The 25,770-nt window shown below is 42.3% G+C and overlaps 1 protein-coding gene across 4 annotated transcripts in view; it reads right to left on the bottom strand.

The window, feature by feature from the left end:
* The window catches only part of HECW1 (HECT, C2 and WW domain containing E3 ubiquitin protein ligase 1), a 171,376-nt gene that overhangs the window by 136,714 nt on the left and 8,892 nt on the right, over window positions 1-25,770 (bottom strand). For all 4 annotated transcript variants that reach the window (XM_010223776.2, XM_088520860.1, XM_088520861.1 and 1 more), the window contains exon 2: window positions 19,423-19,530. In XM_010223776.2, the coding sequence (XP_010222078.2) occupies window positions 19,423-19,530 (108 nt within the window). The remainder of the gene's footprint in view (window positions 1-19,422; window positions 19,531-25,770) is intronic.

The raw sequence follows: 25,770 nt of genomic DNA on the forward strand, positions 1-25,770 counted from the left end.
TGCTCTTTCCAACCATTACATTTAAAAGCAATTTGGGATGATTAAGAGAATTACACATTTGTTACCGTACAACAAAGACTGTTCAGTGCTGTCGTTGTACGAACACCCTAATACAAGTAAAAGACGACAGCAAAATGCCACTTCAGATTACATTCAGAACACACAGTAGTTCTCAGTAGGCATCTTTTACTGGTCCCATGCACAGAAAAGAAGAGTCTTACCATGTTCCTCTAGACAACGGGCAGTATGTTACATGCCCCGAGAACACAGAGGCAATTATTACCATTATAATTAATTGGGCCTGCCCACTCAGAACCAGCTCTAAACAAAACTGCCCGTCGGCTCTACTCCCCTCTTCTTTAGCCTTGCAAGCTCTCTGCTTGAGAGCCTACGGGCAGAGCAGGGCATCATGAAGGCTCCTGGGCCGCCCTGCAGGCCAGGGAAACCCCCTCGGTGCAAGGTTCTTTGCCAAGACAGCGCTGCTTCGGGGTATCAGGGCTAAAGGCTGGCCTTACCCCTCTCAAATAGTGTTGCCAAAATTCCTGCCCCGTTCACTGCTGACAAACCCACCAAGGGACGTGCGTGGCAGGTGTGGGTTTAGCCAGATTTACTTCTTCCACTGTTACTTTTTCCATTGAGGACTGCTGAACAGAAGAATAAACTCGAAGCCCAAGTTACCACGGGACGCACTGGAGATCCCAGAGTTGTCTACTGAAACACAGCCTCTTTTCAGCTCCTTTTTTCTGTGGGCCGGTGCAGTCTCCCAGGTCAGAGGGTCTCACATGCCGACAGCCAGCGCGCTGAAGATCTCTACAAGGAAAGCCCTTGGCACTCTCGCTTGTGCATTGGCAGTGAGGGAGTTTTCTTTTCTAGAAGCTGTGGCTGTGCTCCCTATATATTTTTCATGTATTTGCATCTAACTAATGCCAGTGTCTGTCTATTGCTACAGATATTAAACAGACTGCCAATAGTGATAAGACACAGTGACAGAAACAGTGAGCGTGGTCCTACAGGGCTCCATGTGAAACTCCACTACAGGGAAGGAATTAATGGAAATTTCTGCTTACAGAGATGACATTGTGTTCTTGAGGGAAACTATGGAGGACTTGGGAGGCATCAAGACAGAGATGCAGGGTAAGCATTAACATTGCAGTTTAAGGTTTGGATTTAAAAAAGAAAATCTGAACGTTTTCTGAAGAACAGTATGAACCTCCTGGAGATACTCATTAGAGATTTGCTATATTTTAGAAGGAACCAGACTTATCTTCTGACTGCAGTTGGATTCAAACCCACAGGAAATGCTGGAACACAGTACTCAGCCTCTCTGCTTTCCTTTCACAAAGACCATGAGGGACCCAAACACTGCTGCTCTTTCGATACTTGTCCCTAAATAACCTTCTACAAGACACACACTTTGACTGATGTGATTCCCCCTACAATTTTGACCATAGATGAAGAAAGCAGGTAACTTGCTGCATTTGGTTGAGTCCCATGACAGTGAATGGCTGCTTATATTCTGGCTCGACGGCCCACATGTGGCTACTGACCCATCCAGAAGACGCTGCTCACTTTGAGGCCATCTTGATTAGTTGCCTCTGCTATGGTCTCTACTGCCAATTACCAGAGGAATTTATCTGATTTAAAGGACAAGCTACCATGAAGAAAGAGATCAAAAAGCTGCCAAGGAAAAAGTATTATACAATGAAAAAGTATTATACAATGAAAAAGTATTATTATTTCTCACCTTAGCTCTCTCTGCAATCTCCTGATGTTGCTACTTTTTTTTTCTTTTTTAATATTTCTGTTCACCACTTATTTGCAGTGTAATAATTAGAGAAGAAAATTGTTCTAGTCTAGTATAAGATGTCATTTTGGAAAACCAGCAATTCCTAAATCACCTACTAGCTCCAAAAAAACAGGTAACCCACGGGTTAAAGATAAAAGATTAAGGTGTCCTAATTGCAAAGAAAGACCAGTGAATATAACATTGAGTGTGCTTTGTTTTTAAGTGCAATAAAGATATGGAATTATGGGGAGAAATTGCTATGAACCAGATGCTGCATTTATGTAAATCCCTGAAAATCCATATGACCTCACAGTATGCAAAAATGAACATCTCAGGACACAAACTGGAATAACAGGAAATGGATATGCTACGTTTAAATAACCAATGGGACAAAGAATCACAAGCAGTCTAGTCAAGGTACTGCCAAGCCAGAAAGATTTATGCTATAGTAAAATATATCAAAATATACACTTGGGGCTTGTAAAAAATACATGGTCTTCGCATCACTGTCAGTTCCTATTGAGGAGGAAGTATCCAGAAGCCAGTACGCCCGTCACCTGAGTGAGGATGCCTGCCGGGTGGCTCTTGCGGTGTGGCTGGCTCTGCACCTCGTGGCTCGGCCCCGCCGTGCAAGTCGCAGCAGCTCCCGCGCTCCACGGGCACCGACGTGTGCAAGGCCCAGAGCTGCTGTCCCAAGAGCAGCAACCCCCAACTTGCTCCAGCCCATCCCAGCTGAAACTGTGGCGGGCACACAAAGAGCTTGTGTTGTTTTTTTTTAAAGTAAAGGCTCGCATCTCAAAGGTGAGCACTCTCAAGTTCCCCAGTAAATTCAACAGAATTTACTGCACTGTGAAAAGAAAACCCCAATGCAAATCATCAAATAGCTTGAGCAAGATCCAACAGCTGTTACGTGTGAACACACACCAGGATGACTGCACAGCGCTGCTTACAGATAACCTAGGCTACTTTTAAAATACTGCTTTGCAGATATACATCTGCAGATAAGCAAGGCAAAATCAAAAGCAGCAGTAAAGGGCATCTAAAAAGAAAAATTAATGCCAAAGGATGACTGGAATAAACTCCCTTTGAATCACCCGTGCATTTGTAACATGTATGACTGCTACTTCACAGCTAAATATTTATTACATATATTCTTCTCCAAATTTGCCTGTTACGTGCACAAAAATTCTAATCCCAGGATTCACATTCCTGCTATGGCTCCCTATGGCCACAGACAAGCGACTCTCATCCCCTGCTAGCCTATATGCAAGGAACTGAAAAGTCAAGTGCTGTGGCTCTTACTGTAGTCTGGAAAAGTAGAAGTAGTTTCACCCTTTCCTGATTCACGCCCTCTATAGCGTGCAGGGGAATAGTATTTCCCTCGACCCAAGCTGAAGGTGAGGAGATGAGAAAGTCTGGTGGTCCTTTCATAAACCAGGTTTAATAATAATGGAACTCTTCTGTCACGGAAGAAAACTGCTCTCATAGTGCAATGCTCACCGTTACATTCAGAATCAACTCCAATAAAATGAAATAGCATGTGGGAGCAGTGTAATAATCCAGTAACAGTTAATATCCCACTGGTTATATGTTGGCATTTGGTGATTCTGTCTTCTGTGTTGACTTGAAGGGTTTGGACTGAGCAGGTTATCGCAGGATTTAAGGTTACTATTACTTAGGCCAAAATCAATTAAGTCACACAAAAATTGAAATGTACATTCCAGAACTTTGTAAAGCATTTGTTTGCTTAGATATCCCTGCACCTATTTCCCCTTCAATCACAGGCAGTTTTATGCTTTAGCAGTTCCTGGACTGCAGCCCTGACACCCCTGATATTGTAAATCCCACTGTGAGGGTACAGCACTCAGTGAAACACTGTATTTGGCACCTTGCCCAGCAATCAGGCAAGGAAGGACTGCAAAGCAAGACCAAAAGCTACTGGTCCAACTGGTTGGCTGTAGATGCCTAGAGCCAGCACCTGGAGCGCGCTGGGGTGGAACTGACCGGGAAGGGAGCTCTTTGGGAATGGAAATAGTAGTCTACCAACAATGCTATGATAATGATACCCAGCTCACTGCTGGACAAACCCCATCCGCCCTTACTACGTGCATGGCAGATACATTAACCCCCATAACAGGGCGTTTTTTTAGGTCATCAGCACTGGGTTTCACCAACTTGGGGTGAACTGCTGCCTGCTTATGGCAGCCCAGGGAGATCTGCACCACTGGTGCAGCTGCACAGGAGCCCCTGCACCGCTCGTGCGGTCGCCCTAACTCATTACCTTGGGTGCTCCAAGCACAAAACACGCCGCCGAGCGCGTGATTTTGCCGAAGTATTTATAGGGAACTCTTTTTGGTTCACTTACCATGCCAAAAAGAATCTATAAAAATACCACTAGAAATGATTTTTGAAGTATCTTTCTTATTAACCATCACCAGTAAATCTGTCATTCTCAGTACAGGATTAAGAATGAAAAAAGAAAGGGCAAAAGAAACAAACCATAAATGAACTTTTGAGAGTGTAGGAGCAGAATTAGTTGTCCTACTAATTTGATATTTCTGATTTTAAAAGCAACAATAGTGAATTGCAGGACGGGTTTAAAAAAGATTTGATTTGTAGGCCTTTTCCCTCTATTTCTTCTGGGACTTTTTAGTCTGAAAACAAAATCCTTAAATCATCTGCTATGGGCTGGACATCACCTTATGTAAACTAATGGATCTGTAACAGCTAATATACACAACATATCCAGCATCCCTTACTAACATGTGCATATTCCAGGTCTGAAGTCCCAAATGGACGTGCAGGATACACAGGGATCAAATTTATCTTGTAGCAGAAGGCCGGCCTAAGACACACATTTGTATAGAGTCAAGTTGGTCTGTCAGAGAAAGCAAATGCAAATATATATGTACATATTGTCCACTTGCATAATGTTGTCATGGACATCCCGCTGCTGAATGCCCCACCTGGACTGAAGTAGAGGTAAAGGTATCTCCAGGATTCACCTTCTTGCTGGCTTGCAGAAGGCACCAGCAGTAATGTCAGCGTGGAGACCTCGGGGAGGGTGGCAGATGCTGCCTTGAGTTAGAAACCAAGGTGCAAGAATCTTTATGTCAGCCTTGACAAGTTATGGCTTCTAAAATGAAAATGTTTTGAAGGACTAGGTAGTTTTTATCCCACAGCATAATAACAACTGCTTACAAATTCCACACTTACTTTTTAAAAATATCTTCTAGGATCTGTTCCTTATTTACTATCTAGAGCCTGATCGATCCATCTCTAGTTAAAGCTAACAGAAAAGCACCCGTGGATTTCAATGGACTGAGACCACATGCACCTCTTATTTTCCTTGCAGAAGAAATAGTCTTCTGAGCTGTAATCCTTTTCTTTCACACCCACACATCACTCAATCCTGCTGCCCTTCTCCAAAAATAATTCTAAAGCTGCTACACTATTTCTGTTTGAAAATATCTAACTAAAGAAAAATAAATTTGCTAAATGCACTAGCAATTGGATTTATTCTTTACAGCACCTAATATGCTTAGGATAGCCAAATTATTCATGCATGTCACAGAGATAGTATTCATCATTTTATTGCATCTAAAATGCAACAAATTTATAAAATTTACAAAAAGAAATAGATCTGCTAAAGCAAGACCAGATTCTATTATCCTAACTGCACAAAACCAAAATAGGCTAGTTCAGAGGCAGAAACTTAATCTTTGCGCATATTATACATTTAAAAGGTTTCCACCGAGTCATTTTTTAATAGAAGAAAGTGCAATATGGGAATTTTAATCCACCACAGAAGCTCAGCACACTTTGTAGAGAAGCAGTAATTACAGAGGTGCCTGCTAGCACTGCTGCTGTCAAGGCTGTTTTAGGGGGTTCGTTACTAACCCAGTTTTCACGATTTCACAGCTCTGTCACAAAACACCCCTGTACTAGTTTTAAACTACCATAGAAAATTTAATCCCAGGAGCAATTTATTTAGCTATTTTTTCCTGTTGCAAAAGTGCAAAGAGAGAAAGACCATTTTTATCAAATCTTTACGCTTTTCTAGGAATATGTACAAGAGAGAGAGTTGATAATTTTAAAACACGGCAAATGGTGACACTTTGGGATGAAATCCCGATCCTGTTTCAGCGACTGGCTGGATTCTTGTGCCTGCAGCAGGTCCATGATTTCAGTCTCTAAATCCTGCAGGAACTGAGATCATGCTGCCCGCAGAGCTGCTCAAGAAGAGCAAGGGCTTCCTCCCACCTGATTTACGCCTGTACCAGTTGCAACATCATGCAAAATGGCTCACACCTCTCTGAGAAATATGCAAGGGTAAATTATTACCCTTATGCACTGCCACACATCTGCCTGCTGTGAGCATTGCTAAGGGGTTTTGGTGCTACGAGAGGTTGGCTCTTTGGAAGTAGGTGCTCTAGAGAACACCTGGGAGTCCCTGGGAGTCCCTCCAGAGCCACAGTCCCTGCTGCAAGCAGCACTGGCCAAAGCATCCTGCCTTCCCCAGGCACAGCTGCCAGCAGAGAGCAGTTAGCAGAGCTCCACTCCATGGCTGCTCGAGTACGAGGGAGTTGTTACAAGCTCTAATGAGACTTTAATCAGTCTTCTTGAAGAGCCACCATGCTTTGCGTCCAAAGCTGAAAGCTCACCATGGTTTGCAGGACAAGCTTTAAATTAAGCTTCTGGTTTGAATTAACTCGGACTTACGAATGCCTACAAATTTGCAAGGTGGAAATCACAGGAAGCTTGGTTGCTCTGCTTGACTGCCACAACTCTTCAGTGAGGGAAGCCAGCATTGCTGTAAATGAGTTTTTCCCTGGAAAGTCTGATTTTCTTTCCCTCAAGTCAGAGTGAAAGTCGAATGGGAAAGCAGCCTGAGCCCCCACGAAAACAGCCTTGGCTCTGCAACGTGATGAGCAGAGGCAACAGGTACAGGCTTTGGTCGGACCGTGCTGCGCATCTGAGCGCCACGCATCTGCAGGCAGGATAACGTGAGCTCACCCAGCCCCAAGTGCTGCCTTACATCAGCTTGCCTGGTGACAGGCGGAGGCTCCTAGGAAGGGCATCCAAAGATGATCTAAGCTGCTGGAATAACAGCGACCGCTAACAAGGCCCGCAGTCAAACGCTCGCTCTAAAATTGGGTTGGTGATGGAATACGATGTCTGGCACAGAGCCCACACAGACAGCTGAGGGGTAGTAATGTCTTAACTCACCACAGATGATTCTGCTGCAATTGACCCTCTAGTTGCCTCTCTATATGGCTTTTCTTTTACGTTTCCACCTTAACACAAAAAAGGTATGCGATGGATCCACCTGAATCTAAGGAGGAACACGTAGAAAAGAGGAAATGAAAAGATAACATCAAACTATATGTGCACTCCAAGCTGTTTCTCATTTTCATGCCATGCCAGGCACAGTTCCTGCATTTTACAGAGGAATGCAAAAGGTAAATCTACTGCGTATATAAAAACCTAATAAAATTTGTCAAGATATCCTGTAAACAAGTAAATAGCTTAAAGCCTGCATCTGTAAATGTGCTAAATTAAGGAATCCCACAGATTAAGGAAGGAAATAGCTTCATCTCCCCACCATGATCGTGGGATGCCACTGTGACCATGCAGAAAATAAATGCAGTCAATGTTTTATATGTGAGCAGGGCCTCCTCATTCCATCTTGGGCTACAGACAGGGTAGGCTCTGCTCTGGGCAAACACCTCTGGCAACAGCAATAGGAAAAAATGCACCTCCAGGAGCTCTCCAGGCTAAAACACACTCTAGAGGCCAGGAAGTCAGAAATAAATGCTCACCAATATGCTGGAGCAGCTATGGAAAACTCCTTGTTGCAAGGCAAAATCCCAACAGTGCACTGATATTCTCTTTTAATAAAATACATTCTTTTATCCATAAATCGCGACAATTAAGCAGACTGAAAAATTGAATACTAATCAAATATGAAATTGTTAGCATATCAATTTTTTGGTGTGATGAATCTGTTGTTCAAGTGGTGCTCGGCAATGTAGGGCTTTTATCACCCACTAGCTTGTGTGGGTTCCCTGGGGTGATCCAAGGATGCCACGTTAGAAGGCAGTTCCCATTTGAGGGCTCTGGCGAACAGCAAGGTAGTAAGAAGACAAATGGAAACTCTGAAATCTCTAGAAGCCCCTGAAACACCTTGATGTGTTCTCAGCTGTAGACTGACTAAATTTAAAGACATAGAGAATACCAAGTGCTTTAAGCCTGTAAAGTCTCTACTAGGCAACACCGACTGCTGAGTTTAGAGGGACGCTTGGGAACCAAGGGCACTGCCTGCAGAAAATCCCTGGTGCTTCTCTTCTGCAGAGGGATTCTGCATCTACACTGAGAGCTTTCCCAGCTTGTGCTTGCACACCCCGCTCTCCTTGTTTCATGCTTCTCCAGTCACAAGTCCCACTCTGAGGGAATGCTGCTGGCACGCTGAGCATTCATCACTTAAATTCTGATACACATTGCTAATAATGTTTCTACAGCCAGATACGCCTCATGCTTGTCGCAAAACAGCAATTTATTTTATAGCTGACATCCTGCTTGCTTCTTACAATGCAAATTATTTCTTTTTTAAACTCCATTCCTGTATGTTCTACTTACAAGAAGATTTTTTTTCCCCTGATACTTTAAAAAAGTTATTTTCATGATGTTTGCTGTTTGAATTTTCCAATAAATGGTAATCATAGTGAGGGACTCGCAAAGCCTCCAGGCATGCAAAAGGAATAGGGCAAGAGGGAGTAAAAAGACACTTGAGACAGATACTGTTTAAAAATGAAGTTAGACTTGTTCCACTTTCATATTTGATGCCTGAGTCCCATTTATATTTCAAAGTCATTACTATTATCATCATTGTTTTACCTATTAGATATAAGAAAATAAATATTATGAGGGTAGTCAAACACTGGAGTAGGTTGCTCAGAGAGACCATCCACCCTTGGATATCTCCAGATCTCCCTTCCTTGCGAGGTCAGGCTGCGGTTCTGCCCTTGCCTTTCTTAGGGTGGAAAGGGGCCAGCAGGTGGAAATAAGCTTATCAGCACATGCAGTCTGAACTTGTGAAGGTGCCGTAAAAGCAGCCCCAAGAAAGAAGAAACGAGGCCTGCAGCACTTGTGACGTGGCCAAAGCTCAAAGTGAGCCGTGACATCTTCCCAAAGGGAGAAACACATCCCCTCCCTACACATCTGCTTTCCACTGCCTCTGAAATGACTGAATCTCTGTCGGTCAGGAGCGCAGGGGAGGAGGAAGGGTTTGGGCTAAACGCTGCTGTCGACTCCGGGAGGTCTCACTGAGGCACCTACTTACGATAAAGGAGACTTAAACTATACATAGGCAGGACGTCATGTAAAAAGAGAATGCATAAGAAAATCAGCAGCGATATTTTAATGAAGGGAAAGCACAGAGAGAAGCACCATTATGGAGATTTAATTAAGAAATACCTACAGCAAAAGTATCTGCTTCAAGATTTTTCTTTTATTAAAAGCCATCAATACTGAGATATTAGAGGAAATCATGGATAGTCCCAATGAGGAAAGGTGAACATCTGGAGTGTTGAGAGGGTTGGACAACAGCTCGAAATTCATGTACACTTTCCTGAGGCTCTCAGGATCCTGTTCCCAACACTGAAGACCTTGCAGAAAGATCACTCTGCCGTGCAAAGCTGTTGGAACCTGCAGGGAGGTAACTCAGTCTTGCCGACCTCTCCCTCCCCGAGTGAGTCTATGCTGGATATAAAAGGTGTTCTTGACACCTGGGAGTCCCACAGCAGGAGTAAGAAGGTAACAGGACTAGATTTACTAGCTGGTTAGCAGGGAAAGCCAAATATCAAAAGGCTCCCTCTATCCACTTTTTCACAAGCAAGATGAGTTGCCATAACCACTACCGGATACAAGAGACAAGGTCTGGCCAAGACTAAACGATGACTTAGCGAGGCTAGCATCAAACTGCTTTGCTAAGTGAAGGGATTTATCACCATTTATACTGAGATTTTCCTGTGTCACACTGGATTTTTTAAAAGAGTCCTTAAGGTGTTTTATCACTGTAGAGAAGTATAAAAGAACCTTGAAATAGATGAGAAGCAAATTTATAGCCTCCACAGGGCAAGCAAAATGTTGTGCTTAATGCATGTCCTCTACATTCTGTTTTGATCAATTACTTTGATGGCCTTTTTTTAACAGGATCACCAAAAAAAATGCCAAAATAAAACCCTATAAAACTCACCAAAACCAGAAATGGTAAATTATTGATGCTGATCTACTTTGTAGGACCTTGAAACAATTTATGGGCTTGATTATTAAAGCAAGCTCATAGGTTTGCTTCCTCAGGCAAGTCCTTGATGTGATTTACTCTGTGCTCTGAAACCATGTGCCTGGACAGATGTCCCCTAAACAGAAGTTTGATGATGCTGAGATCTCACCCTGCCAAGGGAATCTCCTCATGTCCTCAATTATTTTTCATCTATGAGCTGAACTTATATCCTTACTTAAAAAAAAAAATGAATATCCTGAATATAGTCTTATTTTTATTTGATTAATAAGAAAACAGTTGAAACAAGACTTTTCGGACTATGGTGTCTTAAGCGTGACTTTTTCTTCATGTGTATGTTGATATCCCTCCAGGCACAGCTGCTTCCCATTTCCATTGCACGTCTTCTCTACAAAGTTCATCTCCCATTTTGCTAAAAAGATAAAGCCACTAAGGCCGAAATCTGCACCTGGGCGCCTTGTACATGTTGCATATGAAACATACTGGAGTATCCAAGGGAGAATATAGGTACCCTACACAACTGAGCAAAGACAAGAGGCCTATCTCCTAGAGCGATTCCACCAAATTCCTAGACAGCACAGTCCAAAAGAGTCTTTCCAGTGGTATTTCACAGTGACAAAGAATAACTGATCTGTGAATCAGAGCTGACATTGTAATCTCTTCCTTTCAACAGCAGAAAAGGTTACCAGGCACAAAACAGCATTATCTGAGTTACACAGATCCATTAAAACAAATTAGTACATGATTTCAGCACCCATTGTGCAGAATACTAGTATTCAACAGTTCAAAGAGGTAGAACAGTAGATATCTATTCATGCATTTTTCAAATACTAGGTTAGATGATAAAAAATGCAATTATTAGCCATACTACTAGATTTCAAGAATGTCACTTCATTTTCTCAGGTGCACCTTTTGAATGACATCAAAGCCAAAGGAGAAAATGTGTTACATGCACAAGAGAGTTCTCTTTCTAAAACAAGTACAACATTTGTGAGGATATTGCTGATATGATTTATAAAGCAAAACAAACATGTACGTGAGCCAGCATTTTTGCACTTGTACACTTACAGTTAGAGCCATAAAGAACAAAAATGAACACACACTGGGGTAGGGAATGGTCTCACAACTTTAAATTCTTCTATTCCACATCTCACCTGTTTCTTGTAAATGGCATTAAGCAATGAGACAGAGACAAGGAGAGTTCCTGACTGGAAAAAGTGTATTTGAACCTTTTGTCGGTTTTTCCCTTCCCTTATGAACAAATGAGCCCCAAAGACCTGTTCCTTCCAAAGTCACAATTTTCTTGGCGTTCTCCTAAATCTCCCTATATGAAGTCAGGAACTGGCAGACAGGAGCATGAGAAAAAGATAAATAACATGAAGAAGAAAATGTGATATATGGAGGAGAGAGAGCTAGAAAGGACTAGGCTTTTTCTCCCATTAGGCTCAGTTTCATATCTTTCCCAAGATAGGAAATCTCATGATGTTGCATCTGCCAACGGGAGGTAACAGCAGGTGCCTCAGGCACTACCTGCTGCTGGGGACATCATCTCCAGGCTGCATCCCTCTCCCTCGCTGGGCCACAACGTGCCAGGCACCGCCAATAGCTGGAGCTACGGTGTGCACGTCCCGAGCGCGGGGCTGGCAGCAGCACGAGCTGCTGCACAACCTGGCTGCAGGGAAGCAGCAGGGCTGCAGCCAGCTGCACCAGCCTTACGTTCAGGGCATGAGACTTGACAAATCTTTGCTTTCCTAGGCATAAAACCAGCCAGGCAAGAGCCGTGTTGCTGAAGTGGGAGGGAAGCTGTTCCTCGACCTCATGATACCTGGGAAGGAAAACAAGCAAATTCAAGATGCCCACAGCAGGTTTAAAAATAAAAGATGGAATGAAAACGAAAGGCAAAATGCCAGTTCACTCGACACCACTTCTCCCGAGGCTTGCAGGCTTGCCCAACTTGGGCGACGGCAGCGCAGCCCCACGCAAATCCTCTCCTCTTTTCGGAACTGGTGCTCTCAGCAGCTTTGCTCCCTAAAGAACAGAAGGGAAGGGAATGCATCCTGCACCGGGCGCTTTGGTTTGCAAGGTACAACTTGCCCCAAGAGGGTGGCCTGCATGCACACTAAAGACTGCCTAACATAACAGATGAGACATAAGCAGGGTTCTGGAACTCCTATTTCCAGTTGCAGCAGTGTACTGCCCAAGGCACTTCACTCTGTGCCTGTATCCACCTACCGCCCCTTAATCTACCTTCTGTTTTGACTTTGAGGCACAGCTCAAACATTTCCATCAAATATAGCACCTTCGAAAAACAGGTCTTAACTCTTTAGGTCAGAACCTATCTTAGTACATAGAAAAGAATGAAGAATTGCTCCTCATTTAAACTACTATACATGACTAAATTAAAAAAAAAATCCTCGTTCACTACATGTTGATGTGTTGTTAAGGTCTGTCAGTAAAATCAAAACTGCACTCGGAGACACCACATTCTTACACATTGTTTCCACTTTCTTTTCTTTGCCCCCCAGCAGAGACATCGAGAGGGGCAGGGAGCCCAGCTCCTGCTTCCACATTACACAAGCCATCAACTCTCGCAGGCTACGCCACTGAACTCTGCGCTTGGAAAAGCAGCAAACAAGAACAGGCCTGTGGGTCAAACCATGATGCCCCCAGACAGATCAAAGTTCAGATTAGATCTGAAGTTTTGGGCAAATCCTACTGTAACTACCTGATTGTTGGCTCTGGATTTAAGAGATGCTCACTCTTGGATGCTCTGATACATCAGCTGTGCTTGCTTAGGATTACGTGTCTGAGACATCAGGCTGTGGTCCCTGTGACTGGGGACTAAGCCTTCAAGAAGAAAGCTCTGCTCTGACTTTGGCCTGCCTACAGTCAGGCATTATTTCTCTTTCAAAGCTTTTCAGTTCATCTTGAAAGAGCTTCTTGAAATTTCTAGTGCCCAATTGAGGCAGAGGTTTCACTTCAACCTGAGCATTGCGCAAGCAGAGATTTTATAATTTAGATATAATGTAGATTTTATAATTTAGATTTAGGTATGAAAAGCAGAGAGCCAGGAGCAGAGAGCAGGGCCCGGCCAGGCCGTCGCACTGTGGGGGCACACAGCACATGCTGCCTCCCACGCACGCGTGGAGGAGAAAAACAGCAAGCAGCACCAATCCCCACAGCGCCAACGCAACATGTCCAAGTGGAAAAACAAGCTGTGGAAAAGGAGAGAAGGAGAGGGAAGAAGCCTGATCTGCAGACAAGCCTCACAGCCGAGCTACCGCAGCGCAGTAGTGCAGGAAGCTGAGAAAGGGCTTGTGATGCCTTGGGCTGTTAGCTGCGAACAGCCTGCACGCCGCCCACAGTGCTCTCCTCTTCCAAAGACAAGCCCCGTTCCAAGATGAATATTACACTTGTCTAGGACGCACGGGCTGAGAAATAAGGAGGAGTTTAAATGTGTCAAGTGCTCTTGTGGGGAAGAAGACAACCAAAGAGTGTCAATAAGTGTCAATAAAACTAGTACATGTGCAAGGAGATGAAGAGAGGAAACCTCAAAACCTCTTTCCAAGGACTTGGGAAAAACACTGACAGAATACGTGCCCTTTTGTGCACAGGTCTCTATCGCTTATCTGCTTTTTTTTTTCCCCATCTTTCTCTTTTTTTCTTTTTGATAAATAGTTTTTGCAGTGATGAGGAAGATACTTATGTATTGTAGCAGCTGTTACCATTTCTGGACTCTTGAAAGTTAAATACATGCAGAATATTCCACTTTGCTCAAGGGCAAGGAGAGATGGACTTGTGATGGCTGCATTATCTCAGTTTTCTCTCCTCATGCATTCTTTGCTCAGTGAAGATGTGTGTGATTCCATAGAAGTTGGGGAAATGAAAACTAAGACAGCAACTTATTATAGGATGTTGGGCATGCCCACAGCCTGCCCAGAAACTGGAAAAAAAAAAATGTAGGGATTCCAACTTCATTAAAGATTTAGTTAATATGACCCCATCTCATTTATTTGGAAACCTTTGAAACTACAAAATCCATTGAATGTCTGCACTTTGAAAATGGCCTTTAAATCAGCTTAGTAATGCAAAGGATGGGTTTTCTAGAGGGAGCTCCTAGTTGAGGCACTACTGTGTATCAGTTTTGGGGATGTCTCTGTTTACACATTATAAACGTGCTCATTATAAACACAATATAAACATGACTCACATATGGCCATGGACTATGACATATTGTTCATTTGCTACCAGTCTTTCCGGCAAGCGTACTGACTTGTTCAGTTGCGTGATTTCTTTGTCGTGCTTTCCCTGATAGTTCTCTGGGTCAGCAGGAATGGATTGCTGTTATTTCTGCTATTTGCAAGGCCTGTCACAAGCCTTTGCTATTAATAAAAAATGCAGTAGCAACAACAGGAACAAACTTAAACAAAACAACTGCACGCTCAGCTCATAGCTTCAATGTGAGGCTACTATACAGATGGCTGGTTACCCTCATAAAAGTCTTTCTTAACCGTCACACAGTATGATCTACATAATGTTTGGTGGATTGAGAGGTTTTAAGTATTTACCTACCTTCAATGCAATTTTGAATCATGCAAACACTTCTCCTATCTATTTGGGGAGATGCTAGCTGATAGTGTGCTTATTAGGAAGCTGCTGCATCACAGCCCAGTGAAATGCTCTACTGCACTCTCTCCGTATTGCTGCATAAGCTGAAAAACTGTGCCAGAAATTCCAATGAAGCAGAGCATGTTTACTTTCCTGGAAAACCCAACAGAGGCTGGCTCTTCCACTGCAGCACCCTCCAAGCGTTCACATAGGCAAAGAACACATCCCTTGTGGCATGCAACCTCTCTTCCCTCCTCCTTCCTACCCCAAATTCCAGCCAGTTCACGTTTATAGAGGATGTTAACTGTTTATCATGGGCTGTCATAAACCCCCAAATTGCTAGACTTCTGCAGAAGTGCAAAACTGGTCACAGTGCGACACTGCCTCTGCAGCTGCTAAGGCTTTTTTGTGCTGAGCATTAACAGGAGATGAGTTCTGTTCTGCCTGCATTCATGCTGCAATTTGGAAGCAATTCCCTCTCTGGCTCACACCAATTACATATCTGTCTGACAACATTATATTGCAAGTTTGTGATATGCAAAGTAGAAAGGCATATGCCTCTCTGGGAAAGATATTAATCTTTTTTAAGGTGAATAGATAGAAGCCTATAAGACAAACATGAACTTTATACGGCCATGTTATCTGATAATGCTGTAGGGCTATATATTTAGAATTTGTATTTCTGTTTGGAGAAGTACCAGGGCTGTCTAGGTTGTATTAATCCTGACTATCAGCAAGTTAAAAAACAGCATGTGTTTCATTCAAACACACAAAATGTAGAAGCCTGTATCAAACAGAATAAGCTGTTTTGCAGTGCACAATAATAATTTCTTAACTTATCATAATTTCAAATATATCTGAAAAAATAAACCATTAATGACTTAGACTGGGCAAAGCCCTTATAATACTGTCAGAGAAGCATTTCAGTTTCTTAAAAGCACAAGCATTTTTTGTTTATATAAAAAATTGTTTCAATTTCTTCCCATACTTTTCTTTGCATCTTCCACTTCCAACACTTTTACAGATCCCTCCCAACATTGCTACAGTTTCTTGTGCCCGTAGTGACAAGATGTGCACTATTTATTTCGGTCCAGTGAGGTCCTCCAAGTCAATGTTTTATTTTTGCCACTAATCACCAATAACTGTTAGCAGCTTTCTGGTTTGATCATCTACCACCATGAGGAACCTCCAGCAATTTTTGCCTTTACTTACTTCTATTCTAAGCTCCAGACCTTTGCAGGGAAAGCAGCACCCACCTGCAAAGACAAGATGTCTGTTTTCTGTGCCATAGCTAAACAGTGCTTTTCTGTAGCATGACTACAGGATACATAATTAGAATTTTGTATTTCATTTACCTGTTAATTTCTAAAACTAATGGAGAGAAAGGATAACTGCACTGGGAGACATTAAGGATTTTGAATAAAATACCCCCAAACACCTCATGTCTTTTATATGCTTATAGATTCAAAAATACAGAAAATGGTAATGAGTATGTATTTCTTTTTTTTTTTTAATTGATAGGGATTTTACTATTGCAGATCTGCCAGACTTTAATACCTGTGATGATTTTTCAAGTTCACCTATATACTTTCAATAAGAAATTATTCAAAAATGTCTCTTAAGCTCCGTACTTCAAGTGGCTGGCTGGTAACAAGAAAAGGGTTATTTCCTTGCATGTAATACACCAGTACCTGGTGGGCAAAAGAAACATTGGTTGGACCTCAAAGTTGAGGACCCCAGTGGTCACCATAACCATGTTTTACCTTGGACAATAACACCACCAAAAATGCTTAACCTCTATAAATATCAAGAATAGGTACTGAAATCTGCCTTCCCGGGGTGCAATCTTGCAACATTTTATACATAAGATTGATTCTTCATTTGCCCTATTATGATTTCCCCTTTATCCTTTCTCTCCTGACATCTGTGAGGGACCAAACACTGCAGTGTGCAACATGACCTCTTCCGAAGCAGAACTGAGACTCTAGGCAATTTAAACATTTCCACTTTGGAGCCAAATTCCATTTGGTGAGTGGATATCAAGGCAGGGGTGTCCACAAACAAAAGGAAAAGCAGCAATGAAGGGCTGCGAGTTATCCTTGTTTTATACAGAATTAATACTACAATTAGCGAGAATCCAATCTATTGCAAGGTAGGGAAGTAAAATGAAATGCCTAGAAAAACACAACAGACACCCTGAAAAATGAATCTCTACCTATTATGATCCTTGATCAATAGTAAATAAAAAGGCTATCTGGTTCAGGAAGTGCTTGAGATACCGATTAAAAGAAATGGAAAAACTCATTTTGGAAGGGTCATTAATGCTTATATATGGTGTCTCATATATGTTACTCCAAGTCTCTGTTATTGGTGATATTTGGAGACAGGGTTCTGAGTCAGACAAACCTTTGACTAATGAACATGCCCTCATGGTTCTGCCCTCAGGTTCTCTCAGTAACTTTTTGAAATAACGAATAAATGGCAAAAGTTTGGTAGTGAATGACAAGAAAAAGCAAAGGGATCTTTTAGATGAGTGTGATTGTGATGGCCAGCACGTGTCTGATTCTCTTAAATGCTACTGCATTATGTGCTATGCAAACATAAAGGAAGGTACAATCTCTGTCCAAAAAATGGAAGCCTGAGGAAGGTTATTTGCCATGTTTCTTTACATAGAAAAAAGAAAGATTTTTTTGGATGCCACAGCTTTTAACATAACTTTTAATCAACTACAAAGCATTGATTCTCTCCAATGAGTAGGCACCCTCAAATATGTATTTAGACACAAAGAATTATATCAACTTTTTTTTCACTGCTTTAGCTTCAACTCAGAACTAAAACATCTCTTGGTGCATAACCCGTAACTACTCCCATTTACTACTACTCCACATAATATGATTTACTTTAAAGCATCAGTGAGGGATGGTGAAGCTAAGCTGCGTTTTCTCACAGCAGGGCAAGGGAGGAGCATGCACACAATGAGTTAGCAGCAGCCACCATGGCTTGGCTAACTTGTCCTGCCACAATTCACTGTGCCCTGAAATGTGCACTACCTAGATGGGCTGTCACGCTTCTCACTCACATTGCTTCCACCTTTTCTGTTATGGATTGGACAAGAAAGCAGCTGGCAAACCCAGTTCCACTTCCACCTTTCATCAACACACAGAGGTAACAAGGACTCTTAAAAACATGCTTCTGGGATATTACCTCTTCCGCACATTTATTTTTTTAAAAAACAAAGAGAAGAAAGCATCATCAGTTTCACAGATTGGTAACAGCAACTCAAAGAAGCAGCTGCAAACAAGAGTTATTGCTTTAAAGATTAGATCCCACAGTGTATATTTACTCCAAAATCAGGATAAATATAATGAAAGTGCTTAATATTAAAAAAACAACTGCCCTGCAATGCACCTCTCAAAATACAGGTTAAAAAGCCAGACATTTCAGCAGTCCCTGTTAATTCTTCAGAACAATGTTCTCAATTTATCTTAACACCAGGAATTACAGAACAGTTTCATACTGCAAAGTCATAACTTGTTTCTAGGACTCAGTATCTGCATAACATCCGCATGTAGCAGAATGCATTCCCGCTGATACCAGATGCTTGAGGTCAGAATCAGAGGCAAATCTAATCAAGTATAATTCGTATCCTAATTCCTTTGGAATTTAGGTTATATAGAAGATTCCAAACTCAGGCAATCCAAGATGAATATTACTTGTGAGGCAATTTTTGCCTGCTTACACATCACCTCTGGATTTTCCCCAGCAGACTAGAGATCATTCGAAAACTTCAGTACAGTTGAAAATTTGACATTTTAGCAATTAATTCTTCTTTGCACTTCTTAAAGATAGCTAGCTGTTTTGCTACAGACTCCAGCCCAGTCTTTTGAATCCCCTATTTCTGTTACCAAGAGAAGATCTCGTGTTAACTCAGGGGAAACTGGAGGTCATAAATGCCATTTACACTGGCTCACAGTGACTATAGAGGAAGGACATGAATGGTCATGCTTATTTTGGACATGAATGTGGGACAGCCAGGTCTGGAAATGTTAACTTGGGGTACATTATATGCATAGGTATATAGCTCTTTGCCTAAGAGAATTCATTATTTGCATACCTTGCTTAAAAAGAGGCAGGAGTGGTTGAAAATATTTACACTACATTGCTTCAAATTTCCTGGGCATAATATGAACTACCAGGAGAAACTCCTTTGTAATCAGTGTAGTAATATCAAAGTATACCGACCTGTAGTTACAGCAACCCAGACACAGAATAGAACCATGCCCTTTTTGTGTGTGAATCCACCCAACTGGAGGAAGCTGGACCCACCATAACATTTTCTTTCCAGTTAAGAATCGGCATGAGTCTTTCTGGAGTTAATTATGTCCCCAAATTCAGCTTTTTAAAACTACCATAACTAAAGTTAATGCAGCTTATTGCTAACAATATAGCCCCAATAGTCAATGGCCTTAATATTTGCTTATAGGAGTATTTTAAAAAAATGTAAATAATGCAATATCCACAAAATGTATGTGCGGGGAGAATCTGTGGCTTACTACTCCCTAACAGTTTCAAGTTAATCCTAATGCATACAAAGTTTTTGATAATATTCTTGGCCTTTCCTAAGGGACACGCTGGGCATGGTAATATCCTGGGTGCAACTTAAGGCAGTTCAAATCTCTTTCTGGAGTGGCTGAATTGTGCTACAGTAGACTGGAAAAATACTTACGTTCTACAAAGTAAGAGCTGGCATCAATCTTCCAGATAATCTGACCACGATGAGAGCCGTTGACGCCACGATTCTTGTAGTCCAAAAAGTTTTCAGACAAGACCTCATCTACAAGCAAAGAAAACAGTCTCATCAGCTGCCTGTTAAGACAACATGCATAAGCAGGGAGCCAGACTAAGAATATGCCTTTGGCTCAACAGAATATACTATAGCTGCTAGACAGCTTGGCACCACATGTTGAGAAATTATTTTTTTTCTACTCATTTCTATTTTAAATAAATACAGCTCTTAAAATCACAGCTTTTCTTGAATGTAATTAAAATATATGTCCCTGCAAAACTCTCAAAAATTAAAACATCTGATATAGCATGGATCAGTCCCTACCTATTTTAAAAATACTCCTTTAGCTGGAAGAGAGAATGATAGCCAAAAAATAACCCCCTTTTGCACCAATTCTTCCCTTAAAACACATAGACACATTGCTATTGTCCTAACAGATTTCTTGTAGTACCCAGGGAAGGTTATTGATGTTGGAAGAAGAATTCCACTAACTGAGTCCCTTCACAAAAAGCACAGAAATAGCTCTCAGCTTTCAAAACCAAATGTCTGATAGTGAAAGGCTGTCCATTCTCAGCATGTTGAGAGACCAAGCAGCTGTCTGACAACTGAGTTGATTTTTGGAGGAGTCTGTATCAATGAGTAACCAGTAGAAAGACGATGAAAGCTTTGAGGTTGAGGGCAGAAAAAGCAATTTCCTTGCCGGCAAAGGGCTGTGGGAAAATAAAAGCAGGCTGGGCAGTGAGTATGAAGAGTGGCCTTCTGATTGTCCACATAACTACAATTTTTGCTTGTTTCCGGTTTTCATTTCAGATTGCCCCAGCTTGCCCTTTCCGAGGCAAATCCGCAAGCCCCTTGCCACATAGCTGGGAGCAACCCACCCGTCCTGGCTCCAATCCTTGGGACTGCTCCATAACCCTAATTTATTCAACAGCGTAGAAAAAAATTGTCGTGGCGCTCAGAGTCACCCTCATTTTCTTATGAGCCTACATTGTCTTTTGAACGACAACAAAAAAAACATATAAGTTGCCACCACACCAAACCAGTACTTGAGGTTTTGAGTGTCAGTAAATAAAAACAGTGCAAATAAAGGAGACATTTACCTATTGTTGGAGGGGAAGGGGGCTCACGGGCACTGGCCTGCACCACGCTTAAGTGCTTGTGCGCGCGGAGGCTGAAGCAGTGACCCGGCATGGGCCGCGCCGCTTCTCCTGCCTCGGCCGCATTATTCAAGCTTCATGGCAATGAAATGGATTTCACATCAGTGAACTATCAAAGCATTTTGCCAAGTGAAAGGCAGCATTCTCTGTCGGCAGCGATCAGCGAGCAACCTCCTGGATTTTTCCCTTCAGCAACAAAGACGGTCCTACATTGAACAGAGACTTGTACAAATGCCTTTTAACCAAGTCAACCTCACTGCTGAGAGCCCTGAATGGTTGCTGAAATTCTGCTCCTGAGACAACGACGCTAATTATTGGTCACAGCAAAAGCGAAGAAGAAGTGCCAGCCACTAAAATCCTAGATTAAAACACATTAACTATAAACGCTGGGTGAATCACTCGCTCTGTAATCTCATGGGTCAACGAGGAATCAAAAGAGACACCAGAGGACCAGGGATGCCGTGTCTGAGGATGAGTTTGCACAGCGACAAAATGGAGAGTGGGGCAGAGAGCCCAGAGGCAGCTCTGAAAAAGCCGCCAGGACTTGCGGAGCGGCGCGCGGGGCGCAGGGCCGCTGAGCCTGCTGCAGGCCTCACTTCCACCAGTGATGGGACTCGGACAAAACTGAGCGCAGAGCTTTCTGCCGCGTTGTGACTTATTTTGAACGTAAGTAAGTCTCTAGGGTGGAAATCTGGTCATCAAAAGAACAGAGCAGTTGAGTCAAGCTCCCTAACTGATGGAGAGTCGGGTGCCTGTAGGCCCCAGTCAGAGTGTGCACAGGATTTCACCTGAGTAGGCCCAAACAACTGAACATTTTGGGTTTTTTTTTTTTTCCAGCAGAAGGAAAGAAATGGGAAAGAAAAAAGGCATGTGGGTTTTTGAACAAATTTATATTCCATGCATATATAGATGGAAAAGAAATAGGATAAACTAATATGCTGATGGATTAAGGTACTTCAGAATGCAAGCAGATATGTGCATTGTAACTCAGCAAAAGTTAATGTCACTCTTGGTGGTTGCTAAACAATATACAAAGGAAAAAGGCAAGAAAACTAAAGACCAATATATTTATTAAATAGGTTAAACTGAGGTTACATTTCTAATGGAAGAGAACTAGACCTTCATTGAAAGAGAAAAGGAGCAGGCAGATACCAATGTTATTCCTTTGGTTTTCCACAATAGTGTTCTCAGAGGAGGAAGATAAATGGGCTACCAACACTAAACTGTTTGGGGCCATTCTCTTGAGGGATTTACAAAGGAAATCCTTTTAAAGAGGTCATTAATGATTGCAATGGATAATTATAAATGGCAATGCTATCTACAATACATTTTCCCTTTGCTGACTGGCTAATTGTCAGTAATTATTTCACTAGCTGGGTTTTATCCTCTTTACAGTTGTGGACATTTTTCAGCACATTCACATACTATATTTCTATGGTAACCTTTCAACAGTAAAATCCTTTGGTATGATTTCTCTTCTTTCTCTACATTTCCTAGTTGGTTTTGTTTTCTTTTAAATGTAAAATTATATATTAAAAAAGGCTAGAAAAGTACACATCTTTCCTTAGAGCTTTGGCTTATTAACGATTACTTCAGTAAAGCACCTGGATACAGGCTATCCAAAATTAGGAGCACTACTTTTTTTCAAACTCGTGCACTGGCCTTTTCATATGAAGATGCTGTGCTGAGCTGGAGCCTGGGAACTCCGACGAGCCCCCCTCACCCTACCAGGGCACAGAGAAGTGTTCTCAATTTAGACACACTGCTCTCCAGTTTCATCACTCATTACATTTACTTGTCATATTTAGCCTCTGCAAAATGCTGAAGATGCTCTAATTTGTGCCAGGCTATTAGGGGTAATTACTGTTTCTCAAGATACACTGTTTATAAAGCACTGCGCTTGCTTGAAGAGGCTTCGCTGAGCTAAACTGGGTGGCTTTGTTTAGGAAATAGCAGGCATTTGAGGCCACAGTTTAGTGACACCCGGGATCCCAGAATCAGCTGAAAAGTGCTGTGTTCCTGCATGTTATTTTGTGCAACATTATTTGTTCGGACCAGCTGGCACTTACAGGGGATCAGTTATTGCCCATCTATCCACAGCTGGTGTAATGGCAGTGCAAACTCTGCATCACACATTCTCCAACGTGATAGAAATGTGAGCTACGTGCACATGCCCACACCAAGCCAGCAGAGACGGCTGCAGGAAGCCCCTTCCTCTTTTGTGTCGGAAAGGGGCAGGAACATCAAGCTAAGAGAGGGACGGCTCTGCATGTGCAAAGTGCTCTCAGACTAAGAACGGAGGGACGGGAAAAGCAGGTCTGTCTGCAATTGTGAAGTGCCAGGTGAGAGTCAGGGAAAGAGCAAGCCAAGTAACATCTGCACCCTGTCCCCTGCCATGCAGAACAGAGAAAGCGGGGAGCAAAAAGGAAAGTATCCAAAGCAAAAGCTTAGGTCACAAGGTGTTTTGTGACAGCAAAAGGATGGACGTGGGCACGCACTTAGTCATACATGAACACAGTTTACAAACTCTACAGAGAGCAGCCACTCGCGGCATGCAGGCTCAGGCAGTAGAAAAAGTGTCTTAATATTAATTTAATATGCCCCATGATATGCAGGCCATCTCAGGCAGAAGCTGTGGAGCCTTTAAGTATCATCTTCCAAATGGTATCCACTTACATATGTCACAAGAAAAAGTATGACTTGAGGCTGTTTCTTTTGGCTCTTAAAAAAATGAAGGAACTGTTGACAGAAGCTTAGATGTTCAGAGCAAGAGCGGGGCAAATTTATAATTAATGAAAGTAAAACATACATATAAAGGTCATAACTTAGAAATCCCTTGCACAGGGCCTTCTCACATCCTGCACTGTCTCTTCTGAACAGCTAAGTACCACTTCTTTCCAAAGAGGTGATAAGCTTCTTCCAAATAAAACTTATTTTTACTCCACCAGAAATGTGAGGTACTGGAGATTTTAAGGCCAGACCAATTTTAACTCTAGAAAAGCACATGCAGAACCAAAAAGTAAACCTTCCTTTTTCTTTTTTTAAAGATATATATTTAGAAGGTGAAAGAAAGGAAAGAAGTATTTCCTGGCAAGTTACAAAAAAAAGAACAGCAGCAAGGTGGATGGGATGTACGGATGCATTCTATGGAGCTGCTTTTGCTGGCGGCTGATAGGATGCCAGGTGTGCTCTTCCCTGAGCAGGGACATATAAGTAGCACATCAACAAAAATACTGTGCAGGTAAATCACCACTTCCTATGTAAAATACACAGCTGTGTAGCACACCATATATATATATACAGACAAGTGCTTGTGCCACATGTAAAAGATGATATGGTATGTTTAAGACAGTCAGGGAATATGTGCAAGATAAAACAAATGTTAGTCTGTAATTCTACAGAGAACTCCTGTAATGAAGGAGCTGACCTTAAAGAAATGTTGCACATTAACTCCCCAAGGTAAATGGTGAAATGCTTCGCTTCACCTCTACGCAAGATGAGGAACAGAGTTAATGCTGCTCTCTTTCCTACATTTCAACCGGCAGCTAATGGCTTTTGACATTTTTCCAATGAAGCACTGTAATGCACCTCCCTCCCCTTATTTTTGAAACGAGATTAACCTTTAAGCCAGCTCTGTGGGGAGCTGGCAACCCCCGCGGCTCCTCCTGGAGGGGCTGAGCCTTGGCCTCCTTGATGGCGGGAAACCCTTGGCAGTCATGGTCAGAGCGGAGGCCTCGCTGCCCCGCGCAGAGCAGCCGAGCTGAAGCAGGAGGCCAAGGCTCCAGCTTGCCCGGGGACACCTTGCAGGGCCCCGTCCGGACAAGTGGGGAAGGTGCCGGCCTACACGAGCAGGAGCCACGGGGACCACGGCACGCTAGCAGCAATTATTTTTGCAGCTGCAATTTCTTGGTTTGAACCAGCAGCACGTTTGACAGCCAGCTTGTCCTCACCGAGGACCTACAGCACAGCCTGCCTTTTACTTTTACTACTAAAAATATTCCGCACTGTCACTTCCGTGCTGAAAGATCCCAACATACTTCATGAGCGCTATATATAGAGAGATAAAGAACCACCGCTACCAAAAAAAGCTATCTTTCAGACGAAAGACAGTAACCACTTGACGAAAAGCATGCTATTCTTCAGAGGAATTAGGAAAAAAAATGCCAGCAAAGGCCACCCATCAAAAAGATCCGTAAGAAAATGTAGTGGAGCTTGCAGCGCTGTCAGCAAGACACTAACCAGATAAAACCTCAGCATTTGAAAACCCCACAGAGAAACAAACACAGTCAATAGAGCTTTTGGTGAAGGATTGATGTAAAGCAAATTGCAAACAGCGTAGTCACCCTTTTGGTACCTTTGGCTCAAGTTAGGATGGGGGAAGTGGAAAATTACCCTACCACCACCCAGCTTCCCGAATAATACCTTGCTGGTAAATGTAATCAGCCTGCTTTCCCACATTCTCCAAGAATAATAAGGTAACTTCAGCCGTTAGACTAATGTGGGCTATGCTCAAGGAAGCAAATGACTAACATGAGGTAGGAACTGCATGTCACACAGGTTCCTGAACTTGACAGGCTATCCCAGTCTTTTACTCATCATTAACTTGATTTAACACCATATATTACCCCACTTGCTTTCTATAAACTTAACGTAATTACTGCATAAAAATAGAACCTATGCTTTATGTCTTGATCTCTTATGAATAAGAAATGCTGCACTGCTGAAATTACAGAAGGATTTATAGTCTTTAGTCAAACAAATTTGCTTTAGCTGGAAATTTAAAAGTGCTTGTGGTCAATACGTATGTCTGTAGCATAATGACATATGAATATAGTTAGTGGAATGCTTTTAAAAGTCATTTTCTGTACAAATTGGCCTCGCTCTGGTTGATCTGTTTTGCAATTTACATGGTAAGCTGTGGGAATGTGATGCTGCAAAGCATGGAATATCACTAAAATAAAATTACTTTCTGCACGATAATACAAATGTAAGACACGGATAAGCTTTCTATTTCTTCTCTGAGCTCCTAGTACAGCATTCACAGAAGAACATAAAAGGCTGACAGCAGCTTCTACGACTTACAGGTGCAGAACGATAACAATCTGCATCATGTTATGTCAGTGTTTTTGCC

The sequence above is a fragment of the Tinamus guttatus genome, unplaced genomic scaffold (assembly GCF_059628265.1).
Source record: "Tinamus guttatus ecotype Peru unplaced genomic scaffold, ASM5962826v1 Tinamus_guttatus_pri_ptg000104l, whole genome shotgun sequence".
NCBI lineage: Eukaryota > Metazoa > Chordata > Aves > Tinamiformes > Tinamidae > Tinamus > Tinamus guttatus.